The 18417-nt window shown below is 40.6% G+C and overlaps 1 protein-coding gene across 2 annotated transcripts in view; it reads left to right on the top strand.

The window, feature by feature from the left end:
* Positions 1-2008: 2008 nt before the first annotated feature.
* The window catches only part of SLC26A3 (solute carrier family 26 member 3), a 29168-nt gene continuing 12759 nt past the window's right edge, over positions 2009-18417 (top strand). For both annotated transcript variants that reach the window (XM_065938715.1, XM_065938714.1), the window contains exons 1-12: positions 2009-2139; positions 2618-2757; positions 3975-4085; positions 4577-4746; positions 6532-6696; positions 8226-8378; positions 9115-9197; positions 12675-12822; positions 12933-13046; positions 13154-13231; positions 16365-16460; positions 17661-17767. In XM_065938715.1, coding sequence (XP_065794787.1) covers positions 2009-2139; positions 2618-2757; positions 3975-4085; positions 4577-4746; positions 6532-6696; positions 8226-8378; positions 9115-9197; positions 12675-12822; positions 12933-13046; positions 13154-13231; positions 16365-16460; positions 17661-17767 — 1496 coding nt within the window. The remainder of the gene's footprint in view (positions 2140-2617; positions 2758-3974; positions 4086-4576; positions 4747-6531; positions 6697-8225; positions 8379-9114; positions 9198-12674; positions 12823-12932; positions 13047-13153; positions 13232-16364; positions 16461-17660; positions 17768-18417) is intronic.

The following is an 18417-nucleotide window of genomic DNA, read 5'->3' as shown; positions in this document are numbered from 1 at the left end:
CACATTATAGGGAAGGAAGTAAGAGTGGAAATGTATACAAATGAGACTTAAAGTTCAAAAATCATTAGGAGGAAAAGTGCCTGAGAATGAATTTCAATCCCCCCAAACCACTGACACCTTAACGAACCCAGAGAAAAATCTGAGGCATGAAGATAAAACAGAACATGAAAATGTTGTACATTAATATGGGTGTCATATTTGAAACTGGAATTGTGACTCTAGGCACCAATAAAAAAAGTTTTCCAGGAATTTCTGAGGTAAAGGCAACATGTTCAGGTTGTTTTGTTTTTAAATTAAGAAAAATCACTTTTGAATTCCTAACTAAATTAGGTCATTCTCAAGAATCCCAGAAATGATGGACTGAGGAATGACATTAATTTATGAGTGTCAGGAGCTTTTTTCAGCAGAGGCAGCACAGGGGGAATGATTCAGTGGCTCGGATGGTTGGTTACACGTGGACTATGAGACAGCTGCTTTCGGGAGCAGTGACGGCCGCCTAGGCAAGAACCACAAGATCGGAATTGTGGCCCTCAAGCTCTCTCACCCTAAATTCTGTAAGGATTCCTTAAGCAACCCTGACTCTTGCCCTCAAGCACTCCCTTTGTAGTCTGAGCCTTTGACCTATGAAAGAGCCAGGCATGGTCCTCCTTAGGGAAGGAAGCTTCATGGAGATGGAGATGTAATCATATCTGCCATCCTTGTCCCTGGCAAAAAAAGATTAGACTGTGACGTAGCAGAGAGAAAACATACAACAGCAAAAGGAAGGAGAAAAAAAAAACACGACTAAGGAAAAGAACTAATGTGTTTCCGTCAACAAGCTGGTGAAAATATGAGTAAAGCAACAAAATGGTGGCTTTTTAAAAAAATCTATGGCAGCATCTGCCATAAATAGAATGCACAGTACCTGAGTCATCTTCATTCTAAGGTTGGCTAGACTGGGGACATTCCTGGCAACCCAGTGGTTAAGACTTGGGGCTTCCCCCATAAGGGGTGTTGGTTCAATCCCTCGTTGGGGAGCAAAGATCCCAAATGCCTCGTGGGGCAGCCAAAAAGAAAAGAGAGAGAAAATTTATTTATGGGACTTCCTTGCTGCAGTCCACAGGGTGGCAAAGAGTCGCACACGACTGAGTGACTGAACTGAAAAGAACTTAGTGGTCTAGTGGTTAAGACTTCGACTTCCAATGCTGGGGCGCGGGTTTAATCCCTGGTCAGGAAACTAAGAGCTCACATGCCTTGCAGCCAACAAATTCAAAACATAAAACAGAAGGAATACTGTAACAAGTTCAATAAATATTTTTAAAATGGTCCACATAATGAAAGAATAGCGAAGCGGGTCTCACAGTCATAACAAAATTCACAGGGACTCAAATGCTAGAGGTCAAGCCAGAACTTGGGGCAGAAATGATAAGAAAATAACTTAAACGAGCACTATGCCTTGAATTTCACAGATTAAAAGCATTTTAAATGATATTACAAAAATTCTGATGGATAAAATGAAATAGCCTTGGCTCGAGTTAGCAGCAATGAATAGACTTTGATTTTAAATCTTATTTGTCCCAGTACCCACATGCCATAACTTTGGAAACTTTACTGAAAAAAAAAATTGAGTAAATTCTTTTCTTGAGATCTCACTTTACAAATCAAAAACGCACCAACTGGTTAGTAAACTGAGTCACTTCCTATTGTTCTTTGGCAATCTTTTAAAAATCAATCAATCAAAACCCTTGTTTACTTACCCAATGAATCTATGTCCAGCTCATTGCAGTAAAAAGAGATATCACTGTCACAAAACACAGTCTAGGTCCCTTAATCCAGCCTCTTTTGATCTCAAAAGGTGGTAACATTCAGTTCAGAGCTCACTCATCTGTAAATTGCATCACATTATCTCTGAGTTATTTAAGAAGCAAGCTCTGTTTGGTTTCAGGCATTTTAACCTGCTAAAGGCAAGAAGGGTTTGCCACATAATTTCAAAGGTCTTCCACTTACTACAACCGTCAGAGAAAGCAAAATGATCGAACCCATCGGGAATCAGTACGTTGTGGCTAGGCCAGTGTATTCTGCAAATGCTTTTGGGGAAGAACATAAGAAGAAAGAAAGACATCATAAGACACCTCTGGACCATCTCAAAAAATTGTGCAGGTAAGATATTTTCTGAAGTACTGGCATTAGGAGTAAGTGAAGCACTTTCTCTGAAATTTTTAAGCTTCCAAGTTCTTTCTAGCCCAGTCTCCAGAGTCAGGCTTTTTCATCTTTGATTTCCAAACCTTCTGCTCCAGGGCTAGAGAGGTAGTCTCTGAAATGAACACCATCTCAGCTCTCGACACAACCTTTCCATATCAGAAAACTGATAGATGAGGAGAGAGTAAAATTTTCTGTCAAGTGTTGTACAAGTCAAGCTGAGGATGACAAATAAGTTCTATTGTGGCTAAAAGAAATATTTTTCTTAAAAAAAAAAAATCCTTTGGTGGTAGTCAAGGGCAGCTAGTATGTGTAAAGAGGTGAATATTAGTGGGAAGATTAGTGAAATGATATCATCTTTACCAAATTTCCATCTACAGTAGGTACTAAACTTAAAATTGGATATTAATTAACTGACCTATGGTTTTCCTTGTTTCAGCTGTTCTGCACAAAAGGCCAAGAATATTGCCTTCTCTTTGTTCCCCATAGCATCTTGGTTGCCAGCATATCGCATAAAGGAATGGCTGCTCAGTGACATTGTTTCTGGAATCAGCACAGGGCTGGTGGCTGTACTGCAAGGTAACTTTTTTTTTTTGAGATGTAATTTATATATCACAGAATTCATCCTTTTAATGTGTAGATTCAGTATTGGGTTTGTTTGTTTCGGATATTTACAAGGTTGTGCAACTATCACGGCTAAATAATTCTGAGACATTTTCACCATATCCATCCCCCCAAATCTCTTGCAAATCACTTTCCATCCTCCCTCCACCCAGCCCCTTGACAACAACTTTTTGTCTCACTGGAGTTATCTATTTTGGACGTTTCATGCAAACAGAATCACAGAACATATCAATCTTCTGTGTCTCATTTCTTTCACTTAGCATAATGTTTGCAAGTTTCTCCCATGATGTACAAATCCTTCATGCACTTTTATGGATGAATAAGATCCTGCTCTATAGATAAACCACATTTTGTTTGTCCATTCATGAGTTGATGGACATTGGGTTGTCTCCACCCTGTGGCTTTTATGAATAACATTGATACTATTACGAACACTTGCACACAAGTTTTTGTGTGAACGTATGTTTTAATCCTCTTGGGTATATACCTAGGAGTATAATTGCTGTGTCATATAATAATTCACTAGCAATGGTGAAGATTCAAATTCCCCCACATCCTTGTGAACACTTGTCACTGTCTGCCTTTGTTATGTTAGCTATCCTACTGAGTATGAAATGGTATCTCATTGTGGTTTTGATTTGCATTCTTCTAATGATTAATGATGTTGAGCATCTTTTCATGTGCTTACTGGCCATTTGTTTATCTTTGGAGAAATGTCTATTTAAATCTTTTGTATATTTTAAAATTAGGTTATGCGTCTTTTATTTTTGAGTTGCAGTGGTTGCTTACACATTCTGGGTAATAGACCTTTATCCAACACATGATTTGCAGATAATTTCTCCCTTTCTGAGGAATGTCATTTTCCTTTCTCATAGTATCTTTGAAGTACCCATTTTTACATTTTGATGGAGTCCAGTTTATGTGTTTTAAATTTGGCCACTTATGTTATAGGTGTCACTAAGAAACCCTTGCTTAATTCAAGGACACAAAGGTTTATACCTAAGTTTTCCTGGAATAGTTTTATAGCTTTAGCTCTTAACATTTACATCTTTGATACATTTGAGTTAATAAAACAAGTTTTAAGGTGCAATCTTAAATACTAGAAGACCCTAATGAAAACTTCTATGATCCCTTTGCATGAAATAAAAACACTGATGCTTGTATATTTACAGGTTTAGCATTTGCTCTGCTAGTCACCATCCCCCCAGGCTATGGGCTATATGCAGCCTTTTTCCCAGTCATCATCTACTTTTTCTTGGGCACTTCTAGACACATATCTGTGGGTAAGTGAATTACTGGGCTGATTAATGCTCATTGCTTTTTCTTTATGAATGACATTAGCCATGCATTGTGTGTGTGTGCTAAGTTGCTTCAGTTGTGTCTGACTCTTTGTAAACCTATGGACTGTAGCCTGCCAGGTTCCTCTGTCCATGGGATTCTCCAGGCAGGAATACTGGAGTGGGTTGCCATGCCCTCCTCCAGGGGATCTTCCCAACCCAGGGATCAAACCCACGTCACTTATGTCTCCTGCACTGGCAGGAGGTCTCTTCACCACTGGTGCCACCTGGGAAGCCCCAGTCATGAATTGTGTCAATTCCATATTGTACAGCATCCAGAAGAGGAGTCATAATTTCTTGTAATTACAAATTAGAACTGGAACTTGGGAAGGAGACCAGAACTCCAAATGGTAGTCTTTCTACATGCTACATTTTGGTTGAAAGACAACTGTGCAATGGGGAAGCATAATGACTACAATTCACCCTCTCTTTATTAGGTCCATTTCCAGTTCTAAGTATGATGGTGGGAGCAATAGTTGTGAGATTAACCCCAACAGACAATACAGCTGATTCAACAATCGCGAATAACGTAACGAATGATTCATCAATAGATGAGCAGAAGGTGATGGTGGCTGCAACCGTTACAATTCTTTCTGGAATCATCCAGGTGAGCATTTTGTCACATAATCTACCCTCCCCAATCTGTGTGTCCTGACTGGTACACATCTTTCTGGTTTTTCTTCTTCTTGCCACCCCTCCCAACTCTTCCTGTTAGTTTGTGTGCCTCCTTTAGTGGCCCATTGGAAGTAATTTAAGAAGAGTCACTCATGGCAACCATAAGAGGAGGGACAGATTTACTTTGCAAAGAGGAATGAACGTGGGTCTGGAGAGTAGGAAGAATGAGAACATGGAGGCACATGTGATGACAAGTAAATGCTGAATTCAATAAAATACCTGGGAATTGATACACTCACAGTTCTTACTAAAAAGAACTGCATGCAAGTAATAGAGAAACTGGCAGTTTGGAAATTTTTTCTCATTTCACATTGTGTGTGTGCTCAGTCACTTCATTTGTGTCTGACTCTTTGCCACCCCATGGACTATAGGCCGCCAGACTCCTCCATGGGACTATCCCAGCAAGAATACTGGAGGGAGTTGCCATTTCCTACTCCAAGGGATCTTCCCAACCCAGGGATAGAACTGGTGGCTTCTGCATTGGCAGGCAAGTTCTTTACCACCGAGTCAACTGGGAAGCCCAATTTCTTATTGAAAGTGAAAGTGTTAGTTGCTCAGTCATGTCCAACTCTTTGTGACCCCATGAACTCTGTCCATGGAATTCTCTAGGCAAGAATACTGGAGTGGCTTGCCATTTCCTTCTCCAGGGGATCTTCCTGACCCAGAGATAGAACCCGGGTCTCCCACATTGCAGGCAGATTCTTTATCATTCCAGCCACCAGGGAAGCCCTGAAGCTTACCATCTGAGCCACCAGGAAAGCCCCAGATGGTAAAGAATCTGTCTGCAATGTAGGATAACTGGGTTCAATCTCTGGGTCGGGAAGATACCCTGGAGAAGAGAATGGCTATGTACCCCAATATTCTTAACTGGAGAATTCTATAGTCCACAAAGATTAGGGAGGGGCTTAAAGACTTACTCCCAAGCCACACCCCCACCACCATGACTGGCTTGTAAAAAATGTACCTGTTCTCAAGATGTTAGATAGTGATAATGTCAGACTCCTCAAGGTATTGCCTAAAGACAAAAGGGTAAAAAAAAGTCAATTCAAACCAAGACATAGTGGTATGTCAGTTCAATGATGGGGTCCGAGTGCATCTCCGATTCTAGTGCTTTTGCAAACTCACAGCTCAGGTTGCATTCTGGTGACAGGAGTGGAGAGTCGGGTCACCTTTCTATATCCATTTACATCATTGCAAAATCCTAATTCTTTGGGGGAATGAATCAGTTTTGCCCTCAGTTAAAATCAAGCAGTTTTGATGTCATAAACAGTTATGTATTTTCCAACAAAAGTTGACCAATTTGTTTGAGGGAATCTGAATGGATGCTTGCCCATGCATGTGACAGCAACCAAAAAACTGAAAAATTTATGAGGACTGATGTTAGATAAAATTCTGCTATGAAAAGTTTATGGGTGAGTCTCCTAAAAATACCTTGCCTTCAAAAGAGGGAAGAAAAGAAACATGCTAGTTCTTGGAGGTATACTGAAATGATGTGCTATTTGAACACCATGTAACATTTGGAGCAGGGGCAGGGATGAGGGACGCAGAGGGAGGTACCTTAAAGGGAGGTGTTCCAGGAGGTTGAGACACTTTTTTCTTCCAGACTCAAGAGTGGAGGCTGAACCTCCACAGTTTGAACCATTTCAGTGGTTGATCTTTCAGACTGCCGAGGTGTATTGTGAATCTACACTAACAAGGCTCTGCCTTCTCTTTGCAGTTGCTGATGGGGGTTCTACGGCTGGGCTTCGTGGTACTTTATCTATCCGAGTCCCTTATCAGTGGCTTCACCACCGCTGCCGCTATTCATGTTTTGGTTTCCCAGCTCAAATTTATGTTTCAGCTGACAGTCCCGGCACACACTGATCCATTTTCACTTTTTAAAGTGAGTATTTTTTTTGCCTCAAAGATAAGGAAGGAATACACGAAATTCACTATCATGTTTCCCAGAGAACTTTCCTATTGTGCCTTTGCTGCGGGGCTTACCTAACAACTTCCAGGAAATCAACAGGCTGTGAAATGTATTCACACGAAGAAAAAAGTTAGTGGCAAAGAGAACCCTGAAAATCTATCACAACTCCCATGCAGCTGATGTAAACAACAGAAATTAAGTACCACTTCTTTTAGATTTGACTCTTCTGTATATTTTAAAAGAAAAAAAAAGTGATGGTGCACACAATGAAAATCTTTGTCCCAAGTTTTAAAATCTTTCTCAAAATCTTATGGTGAAAGAAATGTGCTAATTGGATGGCACTGCTTCCCTATTTCTAAAAAAGCATGTCTTGTTTTCTTAGAATTGAAATTCTTCGACTCTTATGTATCCTTGTTAATAAAGCAAAAGGAAATTGGCCAATATGTAAATAGAACAGTGTTCTCTCCTCTAGAGGATGTACTATAGAACAGTGTTATTAGCGCCTCTGAATTTATATATTTATGTCCTCACTCTTTTTTTTTTCTCTTGAGAGTCTAGCTAAAGGTTTGTCTCCTTTGTTTATCTTTTCAAAAAGCCAGCTTTTAGTTTCATTGATCTTTTCTTTCTTTCTTTCTTTTTTTTTTAGTCTCTGCTTCAATTCTTCCCCCTCTGTTCTTTGTTATTGCCTCTTTTTCTTGACTTTGGGGCTTGTTAGTGCTTCTATCAAGACAGTATTTGGGAGTCTGAGACAAAACTTGCTCCAAGTTGGAACCAGACCTCTCTCACTCCCATTCAGAGCTATTCCAGAAGTATAATCTTTTGGGAGTCATTTGGGATCCAGTCTGGGCCTGCTTGAGCTGTCCAGATCCCATAGGTATGGAATCCAACTGGCCTTGAGAATTAAGACTGTAAACAGTGCACAGCTAGCCAGGAAACTATTTTCCAAAGAGACAGAGAGAGTCAATGAAGCAGTATAAGGGGTCTGAACCTTAAAAAAAAAAAAAAAAAAGCCAGGGATTAAGGGGATACATGCTAAGAAAAACTGTCAGAGGTGAAAGGTGACAGAGCAATAGTGTTGATTATGAAATTAAAAATGAAGTGTACATACAGCTGATTCACTTCGTTGTACAGGAGAAACTAACAGCATTGTAAAGCAATTTTACTCCAATAATAAAAACAAGAAACAAAAAAAACAATGGCAATGAGACCTAAGAGTAGAAGAGACCAGTTATAAAAATGTGAAAAGCATTCCAGAAAATTTGACACTAGATGAAGAGCATCGCTAAACCAGTGTGATGACAATGCTATGCTAACTTACTCTTCTCATCATCTCCTTGCTAGTCTCTACAATTACTAGTATTTAACATGAGCAGAACAGGCAATGCTATCCATCTATCAGTCCTTTCATGTCTTACATTTATTTTTATGTATTTGGAATTAACTGTTGCATCCAAATTACACATTAATATAGCACTTGGGTTTTTCAATTTTTATACTTTCAGGTCCTAGAGTCCGTATTCTCACAAATAGAGAAGACTAATATTGCAGACCTTGTGACATCCTTGATTATCCTGTTGGTGGTATTTGTGGTTAAAGAAATAAACCAGCGCTTCAAAGCCAAGCTTCCAGTGCCCATCCCAATTGAACTCATTGTGGTAAGTGATCATCTTATGGCTTCATTTCATGATTCGTTTGCCTTGTGTTTTTTTTCTTCTTTTTTTAAAATTAATTAATTTATTTTAGCAGGAGGCTAATTACTTTACAATATTGTGGTGGTTTTTGCAATACATTGACATGAATCAGCCACGGGTGTACATGTGTCCCCCATCCCGAACCCCTCTCCCACCTCCCTCTGGGTAGTCCCAGGACACCGGCTTTGAGTGCCCTGCTTCATGCATCGAACTTGGACTGGTGATCTATTTCACATATGGTAATACACATGTTCCAATGCTATTCTCGCAAATCATCCCACCCTCACCTTCTGCCTTGTGTTTTTCTGTTGAAAGCCCTTCCCTCTCTGTAAATTAGGAGGTTTTAGTGAGACAGGCAATCTCTTTGCAGTTTCTGGTATGACATTTAGTATGGTATTTCTCTTCATTCATAATTTAATAACTTGCTTTGATGATTTGGGGTTTATTCTTTCCACGTAAGGCAAGAGAGCAGCCCTCTGAGAGGTCTGGTGATAGACTCATTAGAATGAAGCTGTGGTTCTGTTTCAGTAGTACATTAGAATTGCCTTGGGACTTTTCAAAAAGTAGCCAAACCTGAGCTTGAGATTTCTATGTAATAGGTCAAAGGGTGGCCTTTGGCAATGGTACTTTTTCTTTTTTTCAAAGCAAGACTCCTAGTGACTTTTCCCATTTCTAACTTGGACAATTTGCAACTTTGCAGACTGTGATCGCAGCAGGTGTGTCCTATGGCTTTGACTTCAAAACCAGGTTTAATGTGGCTGTGATTGGGGAGATGAAACCTGGGTAAGTGTCTTTCTCATGATGGCATCTCCAAGCACCAACTGGAGAGTTAGCAGTAGTGACAGAGGACTCTAAGCTGAAATGCATTAACCCAGCTCAGAACTCTCCCTGTATCTGACATCCATCACGCATCCAAAAGTAAGGCTCACTTCTGTCCTTCTAGGAATAAGTCACAAAGGACATCAGGTCTGCAGTTCTTAATATCAGAAAGTGTCTCCATGTGAAAGAACTCACAGATCAGAGAAGGGACTCACATGCACATAAAAGCAAGATAGTAAAAGTAGAAAAAGAGGTTAAACTTGTTCCTTCTCGTAAAAAAGAACCGAGAGAAACCAGATTTCCCTGGTCATTAATTACCATAAACACTATGTAGTGTTTTGTTTGAAGTTACTGGAGCCAAGTTCCAATAGTTCAAAGGAGACGCTGAAGGAATACCTGCCACAAACTGCTTGAGCAATCCAGATGGGCACACTCTGTCCTTTCTCAAGATCAAGTTCAAAACAAGCCCAGAGGAACTCTTACCGCTCCAAAAGTCTGGGAGGTGCAGTTTGTACAAGGAGTTTGAAAATGTAGCCCATTGCCTTTATTCAGTTGTTGAGGGAGATCCAGTTTTGTGCTCTTTCCTCTCTCTGCCTTCTGACCATCGCCTCAGTTTCTTCCAGCTTGCTTACCAAGGAAACGTTGTATTCCTGGTAATGAAACAAAATGAAAACAAACCAAAAATGAAAACCTTCCCTCCTTCCCATACCTAGGAATATTTAAGAATTATTCTAGGAATAAGAATTTATATGCATTGCATTGTTGATTTAAAAATAACACTTCTAATAGAAAGTGAACAGTGAAAGTGAAGTCACTCAGTCGTGTCTGACTCTTTGGGACCCCATGGACTGTAGCCTACCAGGTTCCTCCATCCATGGGATTTTCCAGGCAAGAATACTGGAGTGGGTTTCCATTTCCTTCTCCAGGAGATCTTCCGGACCCAGGGACTGAACCTGGTTCTCCTGCATTGTAGGCAGATGCTTTACCGTCTGAGCCACCAGGGAACTTCTATTAGAAGCAAATATATATTTTAAAGCAAAAAATATTTTTATCACCAGATAAAAATGTGTTATACTTGTAATGTTTAGATCACAAATATCACTTTAAATGGTAGAATTAGGCTGAAGTTGAAAGACTGTTTCTAGGGTTTCTCTCCACTCAGCAACTTTCAAGTGATTATACTTTATCTTATCAGAAGGATTTTGGAAAAAAAAGATAAACTTAAGATCACTGAGTTACAGTGACATTACTTAGTAAATGTATTTTAAATGCCAATGGACCTCTCTCCACAGCATGCGTGGGTGAAGGAGGGGGTGACATATTTATAGATCATCACACTCTACAGAGAGGCAGTGTAGCCCAGTAAGCAAATTCATGCTTTCGAGAGGCAGAGTGCCTGGAATTTACTCCAGACTCACTTCCTGACCTTAGGCAAATAATTAAACTCTGTGCCTTATTACCTTTGGCTATAAAAAATGGGGCTAAAAATAGTAGTTATTACATAGGATTCTTGTAAGGATTAAGTGAGTTCATACATGTGATGTCCTGAAGTGCCTGGCCCACTGTAAGTGTTCAAACTGCACTACTGCTATTCTTGTCACCTAAATTACTGTACCAGACACTTTACATGCTTTTTTCACTCCCACTTTTTCTGCGTGATGATTGAGTGAACATTTTAAACGCCCACTGGTGTTTGCAAATAGAATATAAGTGAAAGATAATGATTATTAATTATTGCTAATGTGCTATTAATGAATATGACATCTTAGAAGTGACTTTGTGAAGTCATGTACACTGAATGCAAATACTTGGCTAAAGGAGAGAGATCATGGAAATAGTAAACAGAACACAAAGGATATATTCAGATTTCAGAGGGACACTGGAAGAGTAGCTAAGAGGCACTTTGTACTTTACAGTGTGTGAATAGTATTCACATTCATTGTTTTATTTGACCCTTCCACAAAAATTATGAAGAAAAGAGAACAAGTGTTCTTATCATCACTTTACGATTGAGGAACCTGGGTAAGTAGCAAGCGAGGAAATCAGTCCAGTTTTCGGACTGCAAATCCCCATCACATCATTCTGCCTATGGCATTTAGAGGCTAGAACAAAATAATAATAGCAGGCTTCTGGGTATTTTGATATAATATGCAAATTGTATCACTCATTTTATATTTTACATATATAATATTCCTAGCTAACTTTCTGATTTATAAAAGCTGCAGAATACAAAATAATAGTACTCCTTCAAAATTAGAGCTAAAATTGTATTAACACTTACAAAACATGAACAGCAATTAAAAAAGAATTGAATGGACCCAGTTAACCCAGTTGTAATAAGTTTTACATCAGAAACAGATGTTTATAGGAGCTGAACATTTTTGTAAATATTATTTAACTGCTCTAAGTCCATGCAGTATAAACACAGACATATCACCTGTGACTTCAATGTTTCCCTGACACAATCTCACTTTAATTGAAACCCACCCTCCATCACAGTCACAGTTGGCTGTAGCCGATAGTGGAGCTCAGGGCAGAGTCCAGCACTTGTTTGCTAAGAGTTTTCTGTGAAAGGTTATTGTTATCAATGGAGGGAAGAATATCTTGCTTTCCTTGTCTCAGAACTGTGTTTGCTCAAAGAGCCTTCATCCATGGATAACTATTGGAGGCATCATGAGCTTTGCTTTGTAACCCAATGTAACAATACAACTGGGATCTGAGATGTTTTGCTGGAAGCTTATATTGATCTCAATGTACACTGTAATGTAGCTATCCCAGCAAAATCATATCAGATTTATCACTATCATTAGACTAGTTTTACAATCTTATATCAAATCCAGGCAGCATTGCTTTTCAACATTAAGATAACAGATTGCAAGGTATTCAGTGGTGCTAAATTCTTGCTAGTCACACTTGAAAGGCACAACTCAGCCTAGAATGCATTCGTTCAATCATTGACTTGCTCCACAAATACTGACTACCTGATACATGCTGTGAAAAGTGTTTGATCCTGATCATAAAACAGTGAACTAGTCATTGTCCCTGCTCTGGGTCTGGGTGGAGAGTTTTCCATTGGGAGGGAGGATGGAAACAGGAGGTATCAAAAACTGGAGAAGCACAGACAATCTCGCCTAACCCTGACCTTAGGGATGAGAAATGACTTTCTGGAGGGAAGGCTGGGAATGAAGGGAATGGTTCAGGCAGAGGGAACAGCAAATTAGAAGCTTCCAAGGTGGGAGATGATGGGTGATGAGAAACAAACAAAACTTGCTATAGCTAGAGTCTAAGTTCTGAGAAGTGGTAGTAATTAAGCAAGATGTCGGGGAAGGGGCCACTGGGGCCTTGCTAAGGGATTTGGACTTTTTCCTGAGGATACGTGGATGCTGTTGAAGGCTTCTAACCAGGTGGGCAACATTCTGACTTGCTTAATTTCAATTGCAGGTTTCAGGCCCCTATCACACCTAGCAGGCAGACTTTCCAAGATACCATCGGAGACTGCTTTGGCGTTGCCGTTGTTGGCTTTGCAGTGGCCTTTTCTGTGGCCAGCGTCTACTCCCTCAAGTATGATTATCCCATCGATGGCAATCAGGTAAGTATACAACTGACAATGGGTCTAATTAGGCAACTTGAAATGCTACTTTGCATATATAATATTGAGGTGCTGTGTCTAAAAAAGATTCCTCCTTGCTCTCCTGTCAGGAGTTGATCGCTTTGGGAGTGAGTAACATATTCGGTGGATCATTCAGAGGATTTGCAGCAAGTACCGCTCTCTCCAGATCGGGGGTCCAGGAGAGTACAGGAGGCAAAACTCAGGTCCTGGAGGGTCTTTGGCTAAGAGGCCCATCCTTGCATGAGTCATTGGGGATTCGGAACCCTGGGGGGAAGTTGAGTTTGTGATGAGAATGTTCTCCTCTCCACAGATAGCTGGCCTTATCTCTGCTATCATTGTGCTGATTGTCATCGTTGCCATCGGATTTCTCCTGGAGCCTCTACAAAAGGTAGCACTCCCCATTGGGCTGACATCTCTCTCCTTTGGGTGATGAATCGAGGACCCTGGTTCTTAAACTCAGGAGGCATAAACTAAGCTAGGGAAAATGAGTATCTACAAACTCTCGAGTACTCTTCTTAGCCAATATTCTATGGGCCAAAAATATTTCTTTCTCTCCTGGCACTATTTTATAAATGTTAGGAATGCAAATACCCAACAACACTACTCTTAAAACTCTACACTGCCTTATCAGTTCTACTCTGCTGATCAACTTGACTCTTCAGTCTCTATGTGTTTACCCCAGATATGATTAATGTTTAGATTGGAAGGCACCCCAGCACTGAAGCTTCCATATGGGTTGACTAAAGTGAAGATTTTCTTAAAGGTTGATGCCATTGAGGCCTGTAAGGAATTCAGAGGATGGTACTACCAACCACACAACTTGTTCTTGGGGGTACGCCCTGCAGCTCCCAGAGTGTGGTTTGACTCCAAGACCAAAATTGTCAGATTGATGAATGTGAGCAAACGGCTCAACTTTGACCTTGCACTTTACCCTCCTGCTCCTCCGCCTGCTTCTCCAGAGCTGTAATTTTTGAGGGTGTAGTTTTATGCTTTGTCCACCACTGCAGTACCCAGGTTACAAAAATAACAGAGGGCCCTAGAAACAGAATCTGTAGGAAACCAAATGATGGTCAATATATTGTTCTTTGCGGTGTTAACGTGATTTTGAGGTAGTACAGAGGGCACTGGCTCTAGTCCTGTAGACCTTCTTTCAATCTTGCTCTGCTGCTTATTATCTTTGTGCTTTAGGCAGATTACTTAACCTCTCTGAACCTCAAGTTGCCCATTTGTAAAACAGAGAGGGAAATAGTACCCACTTCACAGAGTTGTTGTAAAAATTAAATGAAATAGGGCATGTGAAGTATTAGTATTTAGTCCAGGGTGTGGCACATGATAAACACATAACCAATGATACCCTTTATTGGGAAGACTATTATTGTTTTTCTACTAACATCCGATTATACCTCTGACTACAGAGGACATAGACATAGGACACAGTCCACCGAAGTCTGTTGTTTTTATCTAGGCCTTTTTCTTTGTTGGTTGGTAGCTGGAACGTGAGTTTTACCCCAGGTTTCTGGTGTTCTGATATGGTTATCCCAAACCTGGCCAAACAGTGAACAGTACTTGTTGTCCAAACTATGCATTCTTACTATGCTAACCTGATTTCCAAAGGAATGGCATAAAAGGAGTCAAAAAGTCACCCTTGAAGAAATATTATGTGTAAGAATGTATATATCAATAAAAATAAATGCACACACAACCCCCCTACATAGAGAATTCGGCCCGGTGTACTTCTTCCTCTGTGTATCCTTGGTCTCTACTTCACCCACTTCAATTTGGAGAAACTAAAAAAAAAGCAATTGCCACTTAAAATCCTCTCTCCTTCATGAATAAACGACACCAACAACCCTGGCCAGAATGTTAATCAAAGGCCCTACTTTGTAAAGCATCCATCTGACAATTACTTCTTAGATCACTGTGTCTATAATGTTTTTGTTTCATCTAAATAATTGGTCTGCTTTTATCATATGAAGGCAAAATAACCTTTCGTGATAGCTAAGAATGAATACTCCTTTAGCACTTACTAAGTATCAGCAGAGTTCTAAGGGTTTTTTTTATAGTTAATCCTTAGTATCAATTACAGTCTGGAGAGCCGGTTCCTGGTAAAATGATCCCCCTTTTCCTGCCTATGGCTTCTCAATGCTCTGTAATCTTTATTTTTTTTGAGGAGTTATTGTGTATGTATTTCATTGTAAGCTGTTACAAATTTTTTTAATTAAAAGAATTTTAATCGAAGTATAGTTAATTTACAATGCTGTGTTAGTTTCATGTGTATAGCAAAGTGATCCAATTATACATATATGTTCTTTTTCAGATTCTTCTCCCTTATTAGAAGATACTGACATAGCTCCCTGTGCTATACAGTAGGTCCTTGTTATTTGTGGGTGTTTAGTCACTAAGTAGTCACTGAGTAGTTTAAGTCCGACTCTTTTGAGACCCCCGTGGATTATAGCCTGCCAGCCTCCTCTGTCCATCGGATTTCCCAGGCAAGAATACTGGAGTGGGCTGCCATTTCCTTCTCCAGGGGATCATCCTGATCCAGGGTTCGAACCTGAGTCTTCTCACTGGCAAGCAGATTCTTTGCCACTGAGCCACCAGGAAGCCCCTTTGTTATTTACCTAGTTTCAGATTTTGTTTTTCCACGGGATACTGACTAGGTATGAATGAAAAGATAAAAATAACATGTCTCTTTTGCAAGTTGCACTTGACTTGTTTTATACTAAAGTTTCCCAAAGCAGGAGGTTTATTGTACAGAGTTCTATGAACCCTTCATCCAACTCCCACAGGTGTGGCATCTTACACAACTACGCTGCAATATCAAAACCAGTACACTGACACTGGAAGGACAGGTGCTGAAGCTGAAGCTCCAGTACTTTGGCCACCTGATGCAAACAACTGACTCATTGGAAAAGACCCTGATGCTGGGAAAGATTGAAGGCAGGAGGAGAAGGGGATGACAGAGGATGAGATGGTTGGATGGCATCACAAACTCAATGGACATGAGTTTGAACAAGTTCCAGGAGTTGGTGATGGACAGGGAAGCCTGGCCTGCTGCAGTCCATGGGGTCGAAAAGAGTTGTACACGACTAAGTGACTGAACTGAAGTGAAGCTTTGAATTCTATTCCAAGACCCCCAAGCTCCCTGAAGCTTTTTTTTTTTTTTAAAGAGCAACACCCACTCTCTACTACAGTAAATAGACACACACTAGACTATCTCTGATTAGAAAGAATTGCTTTCAGTCACAGGTCTTCAGATCTGCCTTTCTCTGTCTCCAGGTACAGATGAGTAAGTGCTATCAGATGGGCATGTCCCTGTGACTGGTGGAGCCAAAATCATACCTCGGGATAGGTCAGAGATCCAGGGCCGCTGTGCTGTGCATGGCATTGCAGGCCGGAAAAGGGTGTGCTTTGATAGGCTTTGAGGCCCTTGAAAGGATTCACTTATCTACAGCCTTCACCTTTGCTTCTATATGGTGATTGGATTATCTCAAAGTACATCTGCTCTTCTGTTTCCTCAGTCTGTCCTGGCAGCTTTAGCACTTGGAAACTTGAAAGGAATGCTGATGCAGTTTGCAGAAATACGAAGATTGTGGCGAAAGGATAAGTATGATTGTGTGAGTAGAGGTGATATTATCTCAGAGAGGAACTGGAATTGCATTTTCATGCTGATGTAAAATGTACATTTATATTGTAAACAAAGGGAAATTTTGTTTCTATCTACCTGTTCAAATAACCTGAGTTTGTTTTATTTGCTATCTTGACACTGCACACTCTAATGATTATTCTCTGGGATTTTAATGTAAAAGGATGAGTTACTTACAAGTAGGAAATAGTCCATGAAGCACAAAGAGAGAACTTCTTAGATCTCTTCTAAAAATTCTTGTAGTCATCTCTAATGCCACAGAAACTCTCTGAATCTTAGGGTATTCATTGTTCCTGTTCATTACCTTATATGGCAGTGTCCAAAGAATCTATGAAGAACTCAAATTCTGAACATTCCTTTTGGAGACACTCTGTAAAGCCTCCCCTCACTCTCAACAAACCATGCTCTGAGAAACTGTGTCCCTAATTATATCAGGGTCAAAGTCTGTGGTGTAAAAAGGCTTGTTAACATAGCCTATGGTTCTTAACAAGCATAAAGTAATAAGCCAAGTTTAGTTTTGCTGCTGCAAGATCAGTGTTAGGGACTTTTACACTTCTTGGGCATGCTAGGAGTCTGGTAGAGATGAAAGTGCTAGTCGCTCAGTCATATCTAACTTTTTGTGACCTTATGGACTATAGCCCACCCACTAGGCTCCTCTGTCCATGGAATTCTTCAGGCAAGAATACTGAAGTGGGTAGCCATTCTCTTCTCCAGGGCATCTTCCTGACTCAGGAATCGAACCCTGGTCTTCTGCATTGCAGGCAGATTCTTTACTAGCTGGGCCCCCCAGGGAAGCCCCCCAGCAGAGATAGTAGCCTTAAATCAGCAGACCAAAAGTAAGATATTAGTCCAGAGTCTACCGATTGATAACAAACAGCAACTGATTCTGGAATTTTAGCTGGGACAGATTCAGTCATTTCCTTAACTGGTTCAGGGATGGGATTAGAAAATGGATACACTCTCTTGGGATTTTTGAAAAGGTTTGCTTGTGCTTCTGCAGCTTCTGATCCTGAGCCAGCAGAATGACCAGAAGGCAGATCTCTTCTACTGTGTACTCCTGACCTCTGCTTTGGGCCCTAGAAGTTCATGCTTTCTTATAGCTCTGAACCTAGGACAGTGTATTTGAATCAGAGTAGTAAATGGTAGTGTATGTGTTGCTTTTTTTTGACAGCTAATCTGGGTCATGACCTTCATCTTTGCCGTTGTCCTGGGGCTCGGTTTAGGCCTGGCAGCTAGCGTGGCATTTCAGCTCCTGACTATCGTCTTCAGGACTCAATTGTAAGTGCTCATTGTGCATCCTTGCAGGCTTTGACTTGCCTGGGTCAGAGGAGAAAAATACCTGTCACTGGTCAGGGGGAAAGCAGTTTAGTTGATAGGTATGCAAATCTATCAAGACTGGCCAGACGGGGACTTCCCTGGTGGTCCAGCAGTTGACTGCACTTTCAACGCAGGGAGTGTGGGTTTGATTCTTGGTTGGGGAACTAAGATCCCACAAGCCTTACAATGCAAACCCCACCCCTCTAAAAGAAGAGAAAAGATGATTGGCCAGTCTTTTCTGCCTCACTCCAAGGCTTGAAGGCAAAAGATGGCCCAACCTTACATTAGCCGAATCCCACCAGTTGTTGGTCTGCTTCCTTCTTTGACAACAATTCAAAGAAATCATAAATCTCTGAGTCTGTTTACCCAGCTATAAACTGGAAGTAATTCTGAGCAAGTTTACTGTCTTTGCCTCAGACTTGTTAAACACAGGGCAAGTGTTCCTGAGAAGATTCTGAGATTCTCTGTGTCTGAGGGAGGGTTGTTCCTCTGGCAGTTTGTTAGATTGGACTCCCACCTGGAAATCATGGAGCTGGATTAGAGAACTTTTGAAAGGCCCCTTTCAACCTAAAATGCCACAAAAGTCACTTAGAAGTCTTGATTTTTTAACA

This window comes from Muntiacus reevesi, chromosome 6, assembly GCF_963930625.1.
Source record: "Muntiacus reevesi chromosome 6, mMunRee1.1, whole genome shotgun sequence".
In the NCBI taxonomy this organism is placed as follows: Eukaryota; Metazoa; Chordata; class Mammalia; order Artiodactyla; family Cervidae; genus Muntiacus; species Muntiacus reevesi.
Note: the sequence above shows the minus strand (reverse complement) of the source record. Positions and strands in the feature narration are given on the sequence as shown.